The sequence below is a fragment of the Tachysurus vachellii genome, chromosome 25, assembly GCF_030014155.1.
Source record: "Tachysurus vachellii isolate PV-2020 chromosome 25, HZAU_Pvac_v1, whole genome shotgun sequence".
In the NCBI taxonomy this organism is placed as follows: Eukaryota; Metazoa; Chordata; class Actinopteri; order Siluriformes; family Bagridae; genus Tachysurus; species Tachysurus vachellii.
This window is the reverse complement of record NC_083484.1, coordinates 13,225,061-13,243,454: the sequence shown is the minus strand read 5'-3', so window position 1 is coordinate 13,243,454 and position 18,394 is coordinate 13,225,061. Positions and strand designations below refer to the sequence as shown.

At 39.2% G+C, this 18,394-nt stretch overlaps 1 protein-coding gene across 1 annotated transcript in view; it reads left to right on the top strand.

Moving 5' to 3' along the window:
* The window catches only part of myom3 (myomesin 3), a 49,459-nt gene extending 32,038 nt beyond the window's left edge, over window positions 1–17,421 (top strand). Inside the window, exons 16-37 of the mRNA XM_060861879.1 lie at window positions 304–478; window positions 1,051–1,172; window positions 2,929–3,116; window positions 4,402–4,528; window positions 7,473–7,654; window positions 7,778–7,892; window positions 8,050–8,206; window positions 8,678–8,784; window positions 8,971–9,015; window positions 9,840–9,979; window positions 10,160–10,304; window positions 10,673–10,732; window positions 11,596–11,663; window positions 11,868–11,975; window positions 12,070–12,157; window positions 13,354–13,392; window positions 13,525–13,630; window positions 14,579–14,742; window positions 15,908–15,944; window positions 16,097–16,119; window positions 16,296–16,351; window positions 16,489–17,421. Coding sequence (XP_060717862.1) covers window positions 304–478; window positions 1,051–1,172; window positions 2,929–3,116; window positions 4,402–4,528; window positions 7,473–7,654; window positions 7,778–7,892; window positions 8,050–8,206; window positions 8,678–8,784; window positions 8,971–9,015; window positions 9,840–9,979; window positions 10,160–10,304; window positions 10,673–10,732; window positions 11,596–11,663; window positions 11,868–11,975; window positions 12,070–12,157; window positions 13,354–13,392; window positions 13,525–13,630; window positions 14,579–14,742; window positions 15,908–15,944; window positions 16,097–16,119; window positions 16,296–16,351; window positions 16,489–16,755 — 2,519 coding nt within the window. The 3' untranslated portion in view covers window positions 16,756–17,421. The remainder of the gene's footprint in view (window positions 1–303; window positions 479–1,050; window positions 1,173–2,928; window positions 3,117–4,401; window positions 4,529–7,472; window positions 7,655–7,777; window positions 7,893–8,049; window positions 8,207–8,677; window positions 8,785–8,970; window positions 9,016–9,839; window positions 9,980–10,159; window positions 10,305–10,672; window positions 10,733–11,595; window positions 11,664–11,867; window positions 11,976–12,069; window positions 12,158–13,353; window positions 13,393–13,524; window positions 13,631–14,578; window positions 14,743–15,907; window positions 15,945–16,096; window positions 16,120–16,295; window positions 16,352–16,488) is intronic.
* Window positions 17,422–18,394: the final 973 nt, after the last annotated feature.

The following is an 18,394-nucleotide window of genomic DNA, read 5'->3' as shown; positions in this document are numbered from 1 at the left end:
TGTAAAAAACGTGAAAACTTGTAATTTTCTGCAAAGAACAGTGTTTGAATTTGTTTCTTAATAAAAGCAGTAAACATTTCACTCAGTATATATTAAATGCAGCAAGTTAAAATAATTAATTAATGTGTGAAGAAAAATCTGAACTTCATAAAACTAGAAAATTTTACTCAGCTTTAGTTGTATTTTAACCCACTATTTCAAGCTATAAAATTGCATGAATTGCACAAATTCACCGAAATATTTTTAAGCATGTTTAATTCTAGAAAAAAAATCCATTTAAAACTGCTTGCGTCTGGATTTTAGATGTCCCTGCAGCACCCCACTGTGTTCAAGCCATTAAGGAAACAGACAGGTCAATCCTTCTAACATGGAATGAGCCCAAGAACACAGAGGGAATTCTGGGATATTACCTGTACTGCAATGAGCTGGGGAGTTCTGAGTGGAGAACCATTAACAACAATCCAGTCACAGGCACCAGGTAAAAGCATGGAAGCATGTTAAATAATGTACCAGGTTAATGTTTTACTCACATGACCTGCATTAGAGTCAGTATTGTGTTTGTAAGCAGTTTAGTTTACTGTGTGAACTGCATGATCATGATCATTAATCGTTATACGGTATGCTATACAAACTTCATTTTATGAATTTCAAGCATTATCTGACCTAATTATTAAATTTAGACTTATTAATAAAATACTTTCAATTGCAGTTCATTAGTCCTCAATGCAGACCCTTAATGTTCCAGAAAGTTCTTAATAAAAACTTTCAGAAGAACCTGAGAGCTAGCAAGAGGAATCCGTCTCCTCCAGTTAACACCAGATAGTGGGATCACAAGAAGAAAGGGAGTTTAATAAAGAGATTTGACTTTTTGTCTAGAAAAATGATCCCTGAAAAACCAAGTACTGGTATTAGGAACGTGGTATTAGGAGCAACAGTAAACATACTCATTTTTGAGATAATGTGCAACTAATTATCACTCATAATTCATATCCAGTAATATTATGCTTTAATGATTTAACCTGCTTTAATAGTTATTTTGTTCTCTCTCAGGTTCTTGGTGCATGGCCTCAAGACCAATAAGCAGTACGTGTTCAGAGTGAAATCAGTTGGCCGAGCAGGAAACAGTCGCTACTCAGAGGCGTCTGAGCCCATCCTGGTTCAGGCAGCTAAATGTAAGAAATCTACAGTAGCATGCTGACTGCAAGCTTTGAACTTGTACACAATATCCCATCATCACAAATTTCATTAATACGCATAGACATGACTGATGAACGATGACAGTGTTTGATTTCTTTAGGTTTGCGTGTGTGATGAGTTATATATCAATGATATATAAAATATATCTTAATGGCCAGAGTTCAATGGCAATATAACCAACCCAGCCACTGAGAGGTTAACACTCAGCACAAGGTTCCAAGTTTTTTTCATTCATTCATTCGTTTTCTACCACTTATCCGAACTACCTCGGGTCATGGGGCGCCTGTGCTCAGGCGTCATCGGGCATCAAGGCAGGATACACCCTGGACGGAGTGCCGACCCATCGCAGGGCACACACACACTCTCATTCACTCACGCAACTACGGACAATTTTCCAGAGATGCCAATCAACCTACCATGCATGTCTTTGGACCGGAGGAGGAAACCGGAGTACCCGGAGGAAACCTCCGAGGCACGGGGAGAACATGCAAACTCCACACACACAAGGCGGAGGCGTGAATCGAACCCCCAACCCTGGAGGTGTGAGGCGAACGTGCTAACCACTAAGCCACCGTGGCCCCTTCCAAGTGTTTTTCTTTAACTAAATTAACCTTGTAGCTAGCAACAAACAAACTTAGGTAACCAAACATATCCTGTCTCTTCAACTACATTTGGTTACGAACTATTGTTTTAAACTACAAAAATATTATTTCATACACATTTTTTTACAAAAACAATGGACAGAATTATTATGTTGAAATGGCAACAACTATCTATGCTAATGAATTTAATAATTGACGCATTTTGTTTTGAAGTGCTAGCACACAGAGAATGTCTTTGACAGTTTCTATGACATTTCTATGATGAGTTATAGCATTTAAAGGTTGCACTTACTCAGATTTTTGTTTTTCCCTAACAGCTCCAGGATTTCATTATTCATTTATGAATAAACAAACTTCTAGTATTGTAGTGTTCAAGCTTTTGTACAGTTTAATCTAAATTACACGTTCTTGTTTCGAGTTGTATAACAGCAAGATATCTGATGTGTTTATTTCCTCTTGCGGTCCTCATATAACAGAAACAGATAGAGATAGACTGGCGTTCATGTGGCACAGCTGCGGTCTGTAATAAGCTTCAGGATAAGGCGCTCTCGCCATCCTGCTTGGTGTAATGGGCACTCATTTCTGCTGTCACTCACGCTCAAGCAATTTACAAACACACCCTTGGCCGATCAGACAATGATAGGGCTTACATTCTGTCCTTCCAGCCCAACAAATCTCAGCACGCTTCACAATGAATAGATGGATGAATACGTAGACGATCTGCTTAGCGGTCGCCTGTTTCTCTTTTCCTGCGATGTTAGCCGTTCATGTCGGCGCATCACATTCAGATGGTTTAATTTCGGTCCCACAAAGTTGCAATGTAGAAAAGATGAGTGGTAAGGATGGAATCAGAAAATCAGGTAGTGTTTATGCTAGTTTAGTGGAAAAATATTAAAAACTCATAGTTATATAAGCTTTTGCTAATGATTGCTAAGAAATATTAATGATAGCTAGCTAACATAATGGTGTTCATCTGATGAAATGCTACGTATCTGGCCTGCATCACACCAAGTGTGTTGTTTATTTCTTTGCTAAACAGCTCTTTCCCAAGTGGTTTTATTCATTATGTAATAAGCAATTTAGATTTGTATTCGCTATAAAAGCCATGGCCTCTTTTCCCTCTTTGCAGATGCTCCATCTTCCCCATCTGCCATTTCAATACTTCACTGCACGGGCACTGAAATGGTAATAGGCTGGCGAGCTCCGGCAAATAATGGTGGAGATCCGGTGAATGGTTATTTCCTGGATCAGCAGAAAAAATCCGAGGGTTTGTGGCACGAGGTCAACATTAAGCCTGTTAAAGAGAGAGTGTACACGGTGAGTCATTCCACATCTGGGCTGCCTTTACTCCAGTGGTCTGTGATAACAGTGCATTTCTGCTAAGAGGAGTTTACAGAGCATCTATGTATACTTTACCAGCATATAGTGATACTGTGGAAGCATTGAAAGTTGACACGGTTTCTATAATAGGATAGAGAGATTCTGTGGAAGTACTGGGTTAGTTTCTACGACAGCTGGGATGGTATCTGGGAGGTTTTAAAGGCTGAGATGGTTTCTGTGGAAGGTTTGAGAATTGAGATGATTTCTATGTAAGGGTTCAAAGTTGGGATGTTTTTTATGGAAGCACTGAGTGTTGGGGTGGTGTCCTGAGAGCAGTGGAAGCTGAGGTGAGTGCTATGAAACCACTGAGTATTGGGATGGTTTCCATGCAACCATTGGGAGTTGGGTTTCTATGGAAACACTGGATGCTGGAGTGGTTTCTGTGGATGCTCTGAGGGTTGGGATGGTTTCTATGTTAGCAGTGGAAGCTGGGGTAATTTCTATGTAACCACTGAGAGCTGGGTTTGCTTGGGTAGATTCTGTTTAAGCAGTGAGATTTGCAGTGGTTTCTAAGGAATTGCCAGTTTCTTAGGTGGTTTCTGTGGAAGCAATGATAGTTGGGATGGTTACTATGGAAGCACTGGGTGCTGGGGTGGTTTCTATGGGAGCAGCAGGAGCTGGAATGGCTTCTATGGAGTTTATTTATTAGTGTTTTGATTGAACATCTGAGTGGAAGCCATAGGCGTGCATAAGCACACAGTGCCCTCTGCTGACTCTCAAACAGTACTGCAACTCACTTTATTATTTATAATCAAATTCAGGAAAAAAAACTACTTTTGAATGAATTCACTCAGTCTGCTTACAAGGCAAACATTTTAGTGAGTTAAACCAGAGAATTTAGGATTGTGCAAATGTGATGCGAATAACTGTTCGGCACTTTTATTAATACGATTTGACATTCTGTAGATTTTAGCGGATTAGTGCTATAGCCCTGCTTTTGAATTATGTACTATGTCCTAATAAATGATCTCCATAATGCTTCTATAAATGTGTTTATGAATGGATTATTTGGAGTAGATGTAGTCTCACTACTGGTTGAACCACCAAATCTGGTCTTTTTTTACACTTTGGACAAAATGATCCTGCATGTAATAAAAAAAGAGGTGAGACCACCCATTAGTCCCTCACTCATCTGTTACATCGGCTTTTCCTGTCTGACTGTGCATCATGTTTACATAATCAACTACTTGTTTTATCTTTTTATTTGTGCCTTATTACATAGGTTCCTGGTCTTCAAGAAGGGTGTTATTATCAGTTCCGTGTAATCGCGGCCAACATGGTCGGAGTCAGCAAACCATCTGGGCCTAGTGAAGCTTTTCTGTGTGAGAAATGGACGATGGCTGAACCTGGTGAGAGTCTAACATCAACATTTACATTACTTCATTTGAAAGATATTTCAAAGAGATTTATAAATGAGACAGTTCAAGCACAACTGAAGGAGTCTGATATATGTCCAGCAAGTTTTGTCAAAATTTGCTATTATTCATTCATTCATTCATTTTCTACCGCTTATCCTAACTACCTCGGGTCACGGGGAGCCTGTGCCTATCTCAGGCGTCATCGGGCATCAAGGCAGGATACACCCTGGACGGAGTGCCAACCCATCGCAGGGCACACACACACACTCATTCACTCACGCAATCACACACTACGGACAATTTTTCCAGAGATGCCAATCAACCTACCATGCATGTCTTTGGACCGGGGGAGGAAACCGGAGTACCCGGAGGATGCATGTGGAGAACATGCAAACTCCACACACACAAGGCGGAGGCGGGAATCGAACCCCGACCCTGGAGGTGTGAGGCGAACGTGCTAACCACTAAGCCACCGTGCCCCCAATTTGCTATTAGTATTTAACAATTTACATGTGTTGTGAAGTGTTATCTGGTGATGCATCGGGTGGTGTTAGCGGTTAACAGCTCCAGGTTTCCACATTTATCTCTTAACTGACTGTCAATGTGGAGCTTTAAATGCTCTTTTCATGTCCATGTCGTGTCCCTCCAGGTTCTCCGGTTTCCTCCGTCCTCCGAAAAACACGCTGATACTAAAAAAAAGATGGAATGGCTGTGCTAGATTGCCCCTAGTTGAAAATGAGCATATGGTCATAGTACACTGCAATGGACTGGCGTTCCTCCAGGGTGTCTTCCTGCCTCTTAACCAACGCTCCCTGCATAGACTCCAGGGCCGCTGTTGTCCTTAGCAGAATACAGATGACTGAAAACTGAATGAATTTATTATTTCTAAAATATCCATGAAATCCATGGCATAAAAAAACAACTAAATCCAAACTGTTACAGCTGTCTCTCACTTCAGTGCTTAAGTTCTTCTGCCGTGCTTGTTTTATGATTAATAGACAGAGAAATTTGTTTTGTGTATTATATCCACAGAACAATCTCTTCAAATCATTTTTAATGTGACTGAGAATTAATTAACTGCGTTCAAACGGACAACACTGTATTCATTATAACAGAGTCAAAGCTCTGTAGTGCTTTATTACTATATTATTATCCTGCCAAAGTCATTGTGTCTGTATGGATTTTATTCCAAAAAAAGCCCCTGTCGAATACAGGACCAATAAGGACTAATATTTTTCCTTGATTTGTCCTCCATGTTGGCTTCATGGTGTTTTGAGAGTATTTCTTTTTGTGGGAAGAAAAACGGGGGGGCACGGTGGCTTAGTGGTTAGCACGTTCTCCTCACACCTCCAGGGTTGGGGGTTCGATTCCCGCCTCCGCCTTGTGTGTGTGGAGTTTGCTTGTTCTACCCGTGCCTTGGGGGTTTCCTCCAGGTACTCCGGTTTCCTCCCCCGGTCCAAAGACATGCATGGTAGGTTGATTGGCATCTCTGGAAAATTGTCCGTAGTGTGTGAGTGCATGAGTGAATGAGAGTGTGTGTGTGTGCCCTGCGATGGGTTGGCACTCCCTCCAGGGTGTATCCTGCCTTGATGCCCGATGACGCCTGTGATAGGCACAGGCTCCCCTTGCCCCGAGGTAGTTCGGATAAGCGGTAGAAAATGAATGAGTGAGAGGAAGAAAAACACAATACAGCACTATTGTCTGAATAGATGAAAATGCATTTTCATGTTCATTCATTCATCTTCTACCGCTTATCCGAACTACCTCGGGATGCCAATCAAACTACCATGCATGTCTTTGGACCGGGGGAGGAAACCGGAGTACCCGGAGGAAACCACCGAGGCACGGAGAGAACATGCAAACTCCACACACACAAGGCGGAGGTGGGAATCGAACCCCCAACCCTGGAGGTGTGAGGCGAACGTGCTAAGCCACCGTGCCCCCCATTTTCATGTTTAGTTATGTTAGTCGATGTAGTCCTTGTTTCAGCTCTTCCACGTGATGCAATATAGTCTGAATCCATGGATGGATATATGGATAGAAGGACATGTCCGGGTTAGCAAATGTTCATACAGTGTGAGTCTTAAAGACTGATAAATCTATAGGTTTATTACCTGTAATGCACCATAATGATCCCATAAGCATAGTGCATGTTACCAATGACTGCAGGGAGTGGCTTTCCAAAAATAACATTGAAATGAAATTAAAAAAAAAAAAAGTGTAATGTAATAACCTGTAATTCAGATAAGCATGTTGGTTTGATGAATGAATGGATGGATGGACGAATGTACTGATATATTGGTTGTATAAAAGGAAAATGGTTGATTGGATCCATTGATTGTTTTCCTGGATCTGTTGATTGGATGAATGAATTAGTGTGTGAATTAACAGACATATTGCTAGCTTTTTGATATGTTGGATGGATGGATGGATGGATGGATGGATGGATGGATGGATGGATGGGTGGATGAAGTAATGTATGAACTGATTGATGGATAAATGAGCTGGTTCACTGTTTGATGGGCTATATGGACTAATAGCTAGTGATAGGTTGGGATGGATGGGTGGGTGGATAGATTGTTGATTTTTGTTTGTTTGTTGTTTGTTTAGCTGAGTGGATGGATGGACGCATGGATGGACGCAAGGATGGACAGAAGGATGAAGTGATGAGAATGACTCATTAGTAAATTAGCTATTTCACTGGTTTGTATTGGATAGATTGACTTATGGGTGGATAAATTAGCTGACCTATGAATGGATGGACAGATGGATGCACCTAATGATAATGTAGGTTGGATGTTTGACTGAATAAACAGATGGATGAATAAACTGAATGAGTGGATGGTTGGATAACTGTTACTCTTTTTTACAAGCCAGTTAGATCCAACAAAAAATCGGTGGTTTTTATTATACATGGTCATGATGATGTTCTTAGGCTGTCCATATGACCTGGAGTTGAGAGAGGTGCGTCAGGAATCTCTAGTTCTGTTGTGGGCGGAGCCTTTGTACCAAGGTCAGTCACAAATCACTGGTTATGTTGTGGAGATCAGTGAGGGGGAGAAGTCAGAGGACTGGACCTCAGTGACCAAGGAACCAATCACAGACACTTACCTAAAGGTCAGTATTTACCTTTAAATCATGTTTAAATGGTGCAATTTTTGTAGTTCACATTCTAAAGGATTCGAAAATTGATGAGTGACCAGTGGTTTAGGAGAGACTTTATATTGACTTTGCTGTCAGGTTTCCGGGCTGCAGGCAGGTCAGACATATCGTCTCCGTGTGTGTGCCATCAACAGTGCTGGAGTGGGAAGACCTTCCTTCCCCACAGATCCCATCACAGCCCACACCGACCCAGGTCAGTTCCCTTAGCACAGCTCAGAGAGCTTTATTCTGCTGATCCAATGTGTCTTCAATGCTTTTTAATGCTTTTAGTTGCTTTTGATGGACAAACACTTTTTAGTATGCCTTACTCACAACAGACTGAGGTGCATATCCATTTCTTTACTCTACAGCAACCAGAGACATTGAGATCGGGGTTGATAATGATGGCTTCATCTTCCTGAGCTTTGAAGCACCTGAGACCCAAGGCCAACTCCAGTTCGATTGGAAGAAGAACTACAGACAAGCCATCGATGCAGGACGAGCACATTTGGAGACCAAGGAAAATAAGTGTGTGATTAATTGCAGATCTCTGAAAAAAATGTTTGTAACAGTTGTAGACTAGATGTAACGTTATCCAAAATTATTCATACAAACACAGTAGCAAAAACTGAACTCTGGATAACTGAACTGAAGTAGGAAAGTGAAAGGTGTAAAGATTGATTGGTTGTTTGTTTGGTAGGATGGTTGATTGGTGATTGGATGGATCTGTTTTGGATTAGTTTGTGAATTAACAGCTATGTCAACAGATTGTTTAAATGAAAATTAAATAATGGTTGAACTGATAGATGGTAAAAGATGGTGACTTTTGATAGTTTGGGTCGATGGATGGATGGAGGGATGAATGGATGGATGGCTTGATGGATGAAATTAGTAACCAAAAAAATTAAAGATGCAGAATTCTTTGGTAAATGCCTTGTAATAACAAGAATCATTTACATATATATTGTGGTCACGATATCTTGTGCGTTTGTGTTGCAGATCTGTTCTCACCTTCAGTGCAGCCACAGAGGACGATCTGGGCCTTTACAATGCTGAAGTGATAGACAGGCCTGACATCTCCTCTAGCTTTAATTTCACTGCTGAAGGTACAATTTCTATCTTTCTGTGATCTAAGGTCTGTCAATATCACAAAGTAGCTAAAACAAAATGTCTAGACTACGTTTATTTTGATAGGTACCTTTAATAGCATATCTTTATGCTAACACTAAAAACAACATGTGGAGAATGGAGAAGGACTGAGTTTTTATGTCAGATCTCTTTTTATATCACAGATCTGGAGAAGCTTATGGACTTGAGCTGGCACATAAGGAACCCACGTAAGATCATGCATGAATTGCCAAAAGGGTCTTAAAACAGAAGGGGAGACACATGAAAGCACATATGTATACTGACAGATTGTCAGAGTCTGGTAATAAAGTAACCCTGAAGTATTGCATATGACTAAGACAGACAGACAGACAGACAGACAGACAGACAGACAGACAGACAGTCAGACATTAGACTGGATACAAAAACAAACCCAAAGTCTGACAGGTAACAATCTGGTAGACCGAAAAATGACAGAGACAAATAAAAAGACAGATAAACAGGCAAATACTGAGACAATAATGCAGACAGATAGAAAGAGAACCAGACAGACAGATCAATGGAGAGATGGATGAATGGATGGATGGATGGATGGATGGATTGGTGTATGGATGTTGGAAACCCAGACAGATGAAGGATGAACAGTGAGAGTAATAATTTGTAAAAAATAAATAAATAAATAAATAAATAAAAGCATGTTGTGTTAAGTTATGCCACAGTGCTGATGAATGCTCTAATCTGATTGGTCAAAATGTCATTTCTATCTTGTCGGAAGCAACTGTTCATAGCTGCTACAACATAAGCAATAACAAGTTGACTAGTTTCACAAACATTCTTTTACATTAAATGCGGCGATAAAAGGATAAAAAATATGACATAAGAATTAGAAATCATAATTGTTCTGGTGTAAAAGAAGTAAAACACTCCAAGAGGTGCTGGTATAAGAATCACCTTCAGGTTGCTGGCTCTATCAGGCCACCAAGGCAAGGATTATCAGCATGTTCCCATTTGTGTGTGTGTGTGTGTGTGTGTGTGTGTGTGTGTGTGTGTGTAGTGATTGCACTGCGCTCCGAGGGCTGGCAGGTGGACGTGTCGGAGCAAGGGAATGTGAGACTGTGGCTACAGACGGAGCCCCTGTCCAACGCTGCAGAACTGCACATGATCCTCAATGACCGAGAGATCTCTTCAACTCAGGTGTGTGTGTGTGTGTATGTGTGTGTGTTATTCATGATCAATGTGATCAGGAATAAATCCTATAGTAACAATATATTCAAATTTGTTTGAGGAATTAGTTTCATGAAGTAGTTACTGATTATAAATAATAGTTACTGAAACACAAAGATACACATGTATGTGTTTATGGCTGATCCACAGGCACGAAAGATCAACTTTGACAAACCAAACGGTCTGGTGGAGATTCTGTTCGATCAGCTGTCGAAGGAGGACGAGGGCTCGTACACGGCACAGCTTAAGGACGGAAGAGCCAAGAACCAGTTCACCCTCGTCCTTGTAGATGAGAGTACGATTTCTTGTGATTTTGTTTTTCTTTGTAAAAAGTTCAGATGCCTAAATTAATAATTGGCAACACTTAATTCGCAGTGTTATACATTACATTAATCGTTATACTGTATTGTTGTTTATTTTATTGTTAGGAAATAACAATATGGGTAAAAACTTTTACAACTTTACCGAAAATTTCTTCATGGTTTATAAAGCACCTGATTCTTTTAATTATATATATATTTTTTTATAAGTGAGCATTAATATTATTTTATTTGAGTATCACTTTATATACAGCACATGGCAACAATTACTAGGTTGATATTTCATGCTCATGTACCATGGTTAAATCTTTAACCCTGATTTTTTCTTATCTGATTGAATCAGAGTTCAGGCAAACCCTGGCCAAGTCCCAGGCCAAGCGGCGGGACTGGAAGAGACGCTCAGGTGAGAGTCCACTGGGTCAGGAAAAAAAAATCTGTGCCTTGTTCAATTTATCAGGTTTTTAAATATTCTTTGGTTGAATATGAGTGGTATGTGTTTAAATAAGGGGGCACGGTGGCTTAGTGGTTAGCACGTTCGCCTCACACCTCCAGGGTTGGGGGTTCAATTCCCGCCTCCGCCTTGTGTGTGTGGAGTTTGCATGTTCTCCCGTGCCTCAGGGGTTTCCTCCGGGTACTCCGGTTTCCTCCCCGGTCCAAAGACATGCACGGTAGGTTGATTGGCATCTCTGGAAAATTGTCCGTAGTGTGTGATTGTGTGAGTGAATGAGAGTGTGTGTGTGCCCTGTGATGGGTTGGCACTCCATCCAGGGTGTATCCTGCCTTGATGCCCGATGACGCCTGGGATAGGCACAGGCTCCCCGTGACCCGAGGTAGTTCGAATAAGCGGTAGAAGATGAGTGAGTGAGTGAGAGAGAGAGTGTTTAAATAATGTTGTTAAATAGTTTCAGAGCATCGAAAAGCTGCATATAGAGCTGTCAAAGAATCACCTATGTCACTTTGTATGTATGTGAAGCTGTTAGATCAAAATAATCCAATCCATTCATTCCTCATTAGCTGTCAGTGATTCTATTCCTTAAATGTGTCATTCATTCATTACTTTTTCATTTCTTTTTTCCATCTTCTTTGATAGATAAACTACTTCAGCTTCTTGTCTATGTACAGTATATTCCGACAGATGACTTGAAATGAGTCGCAACAAAAACAACTATTTGTTTTATTTGTACAGAATATCCTTTATTTATATTTTACAAGTGAATGACAGCGCTGTTGTTTTCGACACTCTTGTCTATCTTTTTTTTTTATTAGGACCATACTTTGAGGAGTTTTTGTCATGGACTGTGACGGAAGACTGTGAGCTGATTATGAAGTGCAAGGTCAGGCTGCTGAATTAGACACAACATTTATAACAAAACTAAGGCTGATGTATTAAGGTCAATTTTCAAAATACAGTAGATAGAAAGACGTTACTATTGTAAGTGAACGGATATTAGAAACGTTTGAAATTATTATAACCTGCTTGTGAAATTCTGTTTATGAATTGCTAACGGTTTTTGGGTTTGTTTCGTTGACTGCTGCAGGTGACGAACATGAACAAGGACACGAAGATGAAGTGGTATAAGGACGGCGTAGAGATCACACAGGTGGTGTACGAGCCGTCTGGAACGGGAACGTTCACCGTCCCTCAGGTCTGTGCTTCCTTGTGTGCTAGTTTTTTTTAGCTTTACTTAGCTAGTTTTTGAATAATGAATTCCTGCTTACGCTCTTGAAATCGTAACCCAGGTGACTAAGAAGGAAGCCGGCGTGTACAGAGCCGTCGTGGCTGATGCTAGAGGAGAGGATGAGAGCGTTCTCGAGTTAACAGACAAAGGTGAGAAAATAAAGCCTAGATTCGTGAGCAAAAAAAAAGAAACACGGTAAAACTTCCTTTGTTACATTAAAACTAAATCACTGTTTTGGTTATTTAGTCTCAAAACAAATGAAGACTGTCTGTTTGTCAATGCTTTAAGGTTTCTTCTGAGACCAAGAGTTAAAAATCAGATGTAAATAATCTCCTTCATGATGTCAATAAACCAGATTTGGTTTAGTAATCAAACTGTTCACTTATTAACTGGTTTATGATACCAAACCACATGGGATGAAAGTGAAAATTTCTTCCTCAGCACATCTGCTGGAGCTGCAGACTTGGTTAGGGGGTGTGGCCTAAATTCTGAATGTGAATATATAGTTTGATGTGGATCAGATAGATAGATCTATCTATATAGAGAGATTATTTTTTAACCCATTAAATTTTCAGCAGGTCCATGCATAATTTACTCTTATTTTAACGATCTTGAATCTGGTTTACGACACTCATTATAACACACTACTAATCCTTTAGTAATAAGAACTCGTATGGCAACCTTAGAATATGTTATCGAGCATTTATGGAAGGAGTCTCCATTGCTTTGCAACAGCACTTTGCAACAGTAGATTTTCTGCTACTTGAAAGTCTCAGAAACAGAGAACTTTATGCTTTATTGTTTCTATGTAATAAGCATCAGCTTATTAGGTTCAAGAGAATGGGTTCTCTAAGGGTTCGTTTAACATAAGTGATAACTCGTTTTATGGACATTCCACAAGACTAAATTACGATGTTTTTGTTTTTATTAATAATAAATGTAAAATCTGGCCAAATATCTTTGTTTAATTGAAATAAATACAGGCAATAATTAACTTAAGAGTCATAACTCTAGCGATTTGCATTGCTTTGCCGCGTCATTGTGGTAATGCAACTTTGTCTGTTTTATTGCTTGTGCAATTACTGAACGATATTCTGAACAATTTGCTTTTGGGCTTAATGTCTTCGTAATTGAGACTAATGTCTTGGTACAAATAATATTACAAAGCAAAATATTGTCTTTGAGGTATTTATGCATGGAGGATTCTGAGGAGTGAATCACATCACTATTGTGTACATTGTGCACATTTTATCTTTGACTGAACTGTTGCTCTAAATGACGACAGACTGAGAGTTATGCAGCAAAAATAGTCATTTCAGATGTTTCTTTTCACATCTATTCTCAGAGTTCGAACAGTTGATGTGCCGCCTGAGCAGAAATTGTGGTAAGTCCACAGGGACCTGCAGAGTCACACATACTGACAATAACAGAATGATTATGTGGGGATTTTTTATTATAAATCTCAGCATCACTCAACCCCTCTCACTGTTCCTCTGTTCTTCTGTCTGATCTACAGCTCTCTCTGCCAGTCCCATGAGGATCCAGTGCACGGCGGCCGGCTTTAAGCTCTACTGTTCTCTGAAGTACTATCTAAGCTACATGAAGACCAGCTGGCACTTCAAGTGAGCCTTTGGGTTGTGTGCTTTCATAAAGCTCTCGCTTTCATTTCAAGCCCCAGTACACAAAGCAACTTGAAAAAAAAAAAGATGCAAGTTCAGCGTGAAAGATTAATGTAGATCTGCACTGATTTTGCACAGCATGAGACAAACGTTTCTGGTTGAAAAAGAATGGAGCTCTTTTCAGAGTCACAATTTTGTCACTACTAGCATTTTTATTTAACATGATCGCTTCTTTTAAATACATAAAACACCAATTAACTTACTGTCTGCATAATCATTTTATTAAAGTATTCAAGTAGAATTATCTTGTCATTGGATTTAAATTCACAACATAATCCTATTTAGCTATCCTGAACTACTTTCCTAGCACATTTGTTAGTTAGCGGCTAACAAATTATATTAAAGATGCTAACAGTATTAGCTAGGTTGCTAGAAATTGTCTTTTAGTCCTTTAGCTAACACAAGAGTTAACCTAATGTTAGCTCAACCTACTGGTTGTAAAACAGTAGCCTATTGTTATAATCTAGTTTTAGTAACACAAACTAGCTTGATAGCAAGCCTGGGCAGCTAAATAATGTCAGATCCCTATAAGAGAAGTGACATTAATATTAGCTAATAGTGTTTGGTGTGGGTTTAAACAATGATAAGCCAAGCTAAAGCTGAAGAAAAGGATAACGACTAGATAATAGTGATGACATTTATTTGAACATAACCCAGAGGTACAAGCAGGACACTCAGCTCATGTCTGAAGAGGACACCATGATGCTAAACATCTTACAGCTTTAAATCCTGAAGAATTTTCCTTGCTGGCAAACATAAATTATGACAAGCACGTTAATATATAAACCTGTGATTTTATAATCCATGCCATGAAAATTCTGACCAATCAGGTTAAAGAAATCATCTGTGCTGTGATATTTCACTGTATAAACACTCAAAAATGATTTATAGAGAAAGGAGGATCGATCAGGACGAGAAAACCAAACCTGGAAGCAGCATGCAGAAACTCTGGATCGAGATCTTCAACCCCACGGAAAACGACAAAGGAAAATACACCCTGGAGATGTTTGATGGGCAGGAAACACACAAACGCTCTCTGGATTTGTCTGGACAAGGTACAACGGTTTATATTTACATATCCATTCTGACACAGATAAGTCATCCTGGTGGAGATTACAGCGTCAGACGAGGGAAAGAGTTTTCACTGTGTCAGTACCTGACAGGCACATAATAATTTACCGTAAACTTCATAGACGCATTGTAATCGGAGAAATATATAATTTCTATGTGGCATTTTATCTAAACTCAGATAGGATATTCTATTACTTAGTTCATGACGTCTATAGAAAAATCCAACATGCACAATAGCACAGGGAGAAATCCCATATTGTTCACTTTAACATTGCCACAAAGCAGCCTTACAGATATATAAAATTCTGGATATAAATTATAAATGTATAAATGTTTCCCTAATGAGGAGATGGTGGTGAGGCCATATTTATCGTTCTTAGGTGCTACCAATCACAGTGATATAATGGTGATCTATGTAACTGTCTATGTGAGGCAGTAGCGAGTGATTTTTAGGTGCAGAAAAAAGTTCAGAGGTTGCCAACTTCAGCTTTTTTGTCCTATTTGTATAAGCCTGCTCTCCCTTGTTATATGGATGCATACAGTAGATGCTCACGATTGAATAGTCTTCCTGAAATTGATAGGGAAAAAGGAGTATCCCACTGCTCCTAACCAGACAACACAGATTATTTTTTCTCACGGCCAAGGATGGTGTCATTGTGGGGATTCGACCACAATCTGGCAACCACTGCGGCCTATGCTTATTAGGGAATGTACGTGTTGTAAAAATGTTTATGCTGAACAAACATTTAGATATTTAATCAATGCTATTAGGCAAATGTATAGAAATACTATATTACTAAACCCATTAAATGCATATACTGTATATTATAAATTAATGCACTAAATTTCTCATTTTTAATATATACCATAGGGCATGTGCATAAACATACTACAGGACAAATCGATAAAAATTGTGAAGATATTAGTGGTCAAATGTCTAGAAAAATGGCAATAACAACATCACCACCAATCAAGTGATGTCACACTGGATGTCACAGTGGAATATCGGTTATATTAGATATTTTAATTGGGTCCTGGCATTAGAAAACCAATATACATTAATGAAGATGTTTTTTTTTATTTTTTTTTGTTTGTTTGGTTTTTTTTTTTGGGTTTTTTATGAACCTCTCTGTTTTCTCCACAATAAAGCCTTTGCTGATGCTATGCTGGAATACCAGAGGCTGAAGTAAGTGAGGTTTTCGCAATACTTTGTACACATTTATCCACATGATACCTTTTAATATAACTACGCTTGGAGAAACAATAATATGAGTTGAACGTCTCTGTGGTAAATAACGATTAAGGATTTACTGCATTTTTTTATTCCATTTATAACAGGCAAGTTGAAATTGCTGAGAAAAGTAAGTATACAGTTGAATAAGCTTGTCATAACGTGTTTAATGAAATTCTAACATAATTATTAGGCATATTTGATCAAATTCGAACTCTAACAAACCACTTTAACCACTGGGGTTTTTTTTTTACAAGTTCATTTCACTTTGGACTATTAAAATCTGAACCCTGTTTATTTTTCAAGATCGTGCCAAGGTCACAAAAGGATTACCGGATGTGGTGGCCATCATGGAAGACAAGGTATTTTCCACCAAAATTATGAAAAGATTGAAGTTATATATTAAAATGTTAGATCCTTTCTCACTCACTCCCCTCTCTCTCTCTCTCTCTCTCTCTCTCTCTCTCTCACACACACACACATACACATACACACACAGTCTCTGTGTCTGACCTGTTTTGCTGAAGGTGACCCGGCCCCAGAGATGTTCTGGCTGAAGAACGACAGGGAGATCGTCTCTGTAGGTCGCTTTAATGTGGCCATAGATAACAAGTGCACGACTCTCACCATCCACTCGGTCTGTATGGAGGATTCAGGCAACTACAGCGTGTTTGTACGCAACACATACGGCTCGCAGACGGTAAACGTGACCGTGAGCGTGTATAAACACGGACAGAAGCCACGGGCCGACGCGGTGGAGATGTAGAGAGGGAGAGACAAGGAGGATGCCATGCTGCAGTAGTATTAGAAAACTTTACTGTTCAAAGTACAAATTTGGAGTTGAATGGTGATGATAATGAAATAGATTTGGATTTTTAACAAATGGACCGGATCACTGATTATAGCTGCTACAACATAAGTGATAATAGGAACTAATTTGATCTGCAGACTTTAAATGTGACTATAAAAAGAAAAATTATTGATAAATCAAACATATTTAATCCGATTAACCCTGTGTTAGTCTACTGACACTGTTGGTTTAGTATTAACCTGAGTCCTGTGGTTACTTTACTATAATGTAAAGTTAGAAGTTGATGCCTTTTGATCATGTTTGAGGAGTTACGTTTTTGTGTTTTGTGTGAATTAAATTAGTCTGGGTTTTTTTGTCTTGTCATTTTTTGTCTTGTCAAGCCAGAAAACCTCTTTATTATACTGTTCTATCTGTGTGGTTGCACAGAAAGATGCTGAATATACTGTATGTGAGTGGTCTTGCTTTACAACAAAATATGGCTTAAGAGTGTAACGAAATGTTATTAATGGAAAATTTATGGATTTTTTTTTCAATCACTTTAATCAAGATAAAACTTTATTATTCCAAGAACTTGGAAGATCAGTTTACTTTCTTTATCATAATGTATACATAAAATCCAGTGACAGAGACAGACAATGTGTGTGTGTGTCTGTGTGTCTGTGAGTGTGTGTGTGCACTTGTAAATGACCTTTTTCTGAAACGTCCTCAGTGTCTTTAACCTTTTGCTCAGATGAACACTGGAGAATTTTTAAGCCAAAGCTCAACCATTAGGCCACGACTTCCCCCAACCATATAACATCTGGTACAGTACACAGTAATGACACAGTGTTCCTTCAGGAACATAAAATACAGAACTAAATACACTACAAAGTACAACATAAAGTGTAAGACTGTGTAAGAGAGTGCAACACAATAATTAACAAGGGACAGTGCAGCTCTAACCAGTACAAAGTCTTGTAAGGAATTAAGTGCTATAGTAAAATGCTGTGGATGTAAGACAGTTAGCATCAAAAAAGATGTAGGTGATCCATACATCAAGCATTTGCTTATTTTTTTTTTTTTTTTATACCTGAAGTAAAAAAATGGCAACCTGAGATTTGCTTTTCCATCCATATATTCTCTGCACCACTTATTCTACTGGGTCATAGGGAAACTATCCCAGGAAACTCAGGACATAATCAGCCTATAACACATGCCTTTGGACTGGGGTTGGAACATGAGTTCCCAGAGGAGAGGCACAGGAAGAATATGCAAAATCCACACACACGGTGAAGGCACACTGGAGAGTCAAATGTGCTAACCACCAAGCCACCATATCACTACCATCTACTTTAATTTTATTAAATTACATTATTCCAGCTATGAGCTACAAATATTATGCAATAAGTTGTTGGATTTGTCTAATTTTAATATAAATATAACTGACCAGAAATGTAAGCAGTGAGTAAAGAGTGAAACCTTTCCAAGAGAACATCAGTACAACCACAGCTTGTGCTGTGTTTTGCCTCGCTGTTACATTTTGACGTGATCGGCATTTGGCAGTTACATACATTGACCAGTATATCAGGTTCACTGAACCTATAGTTCACTGTGT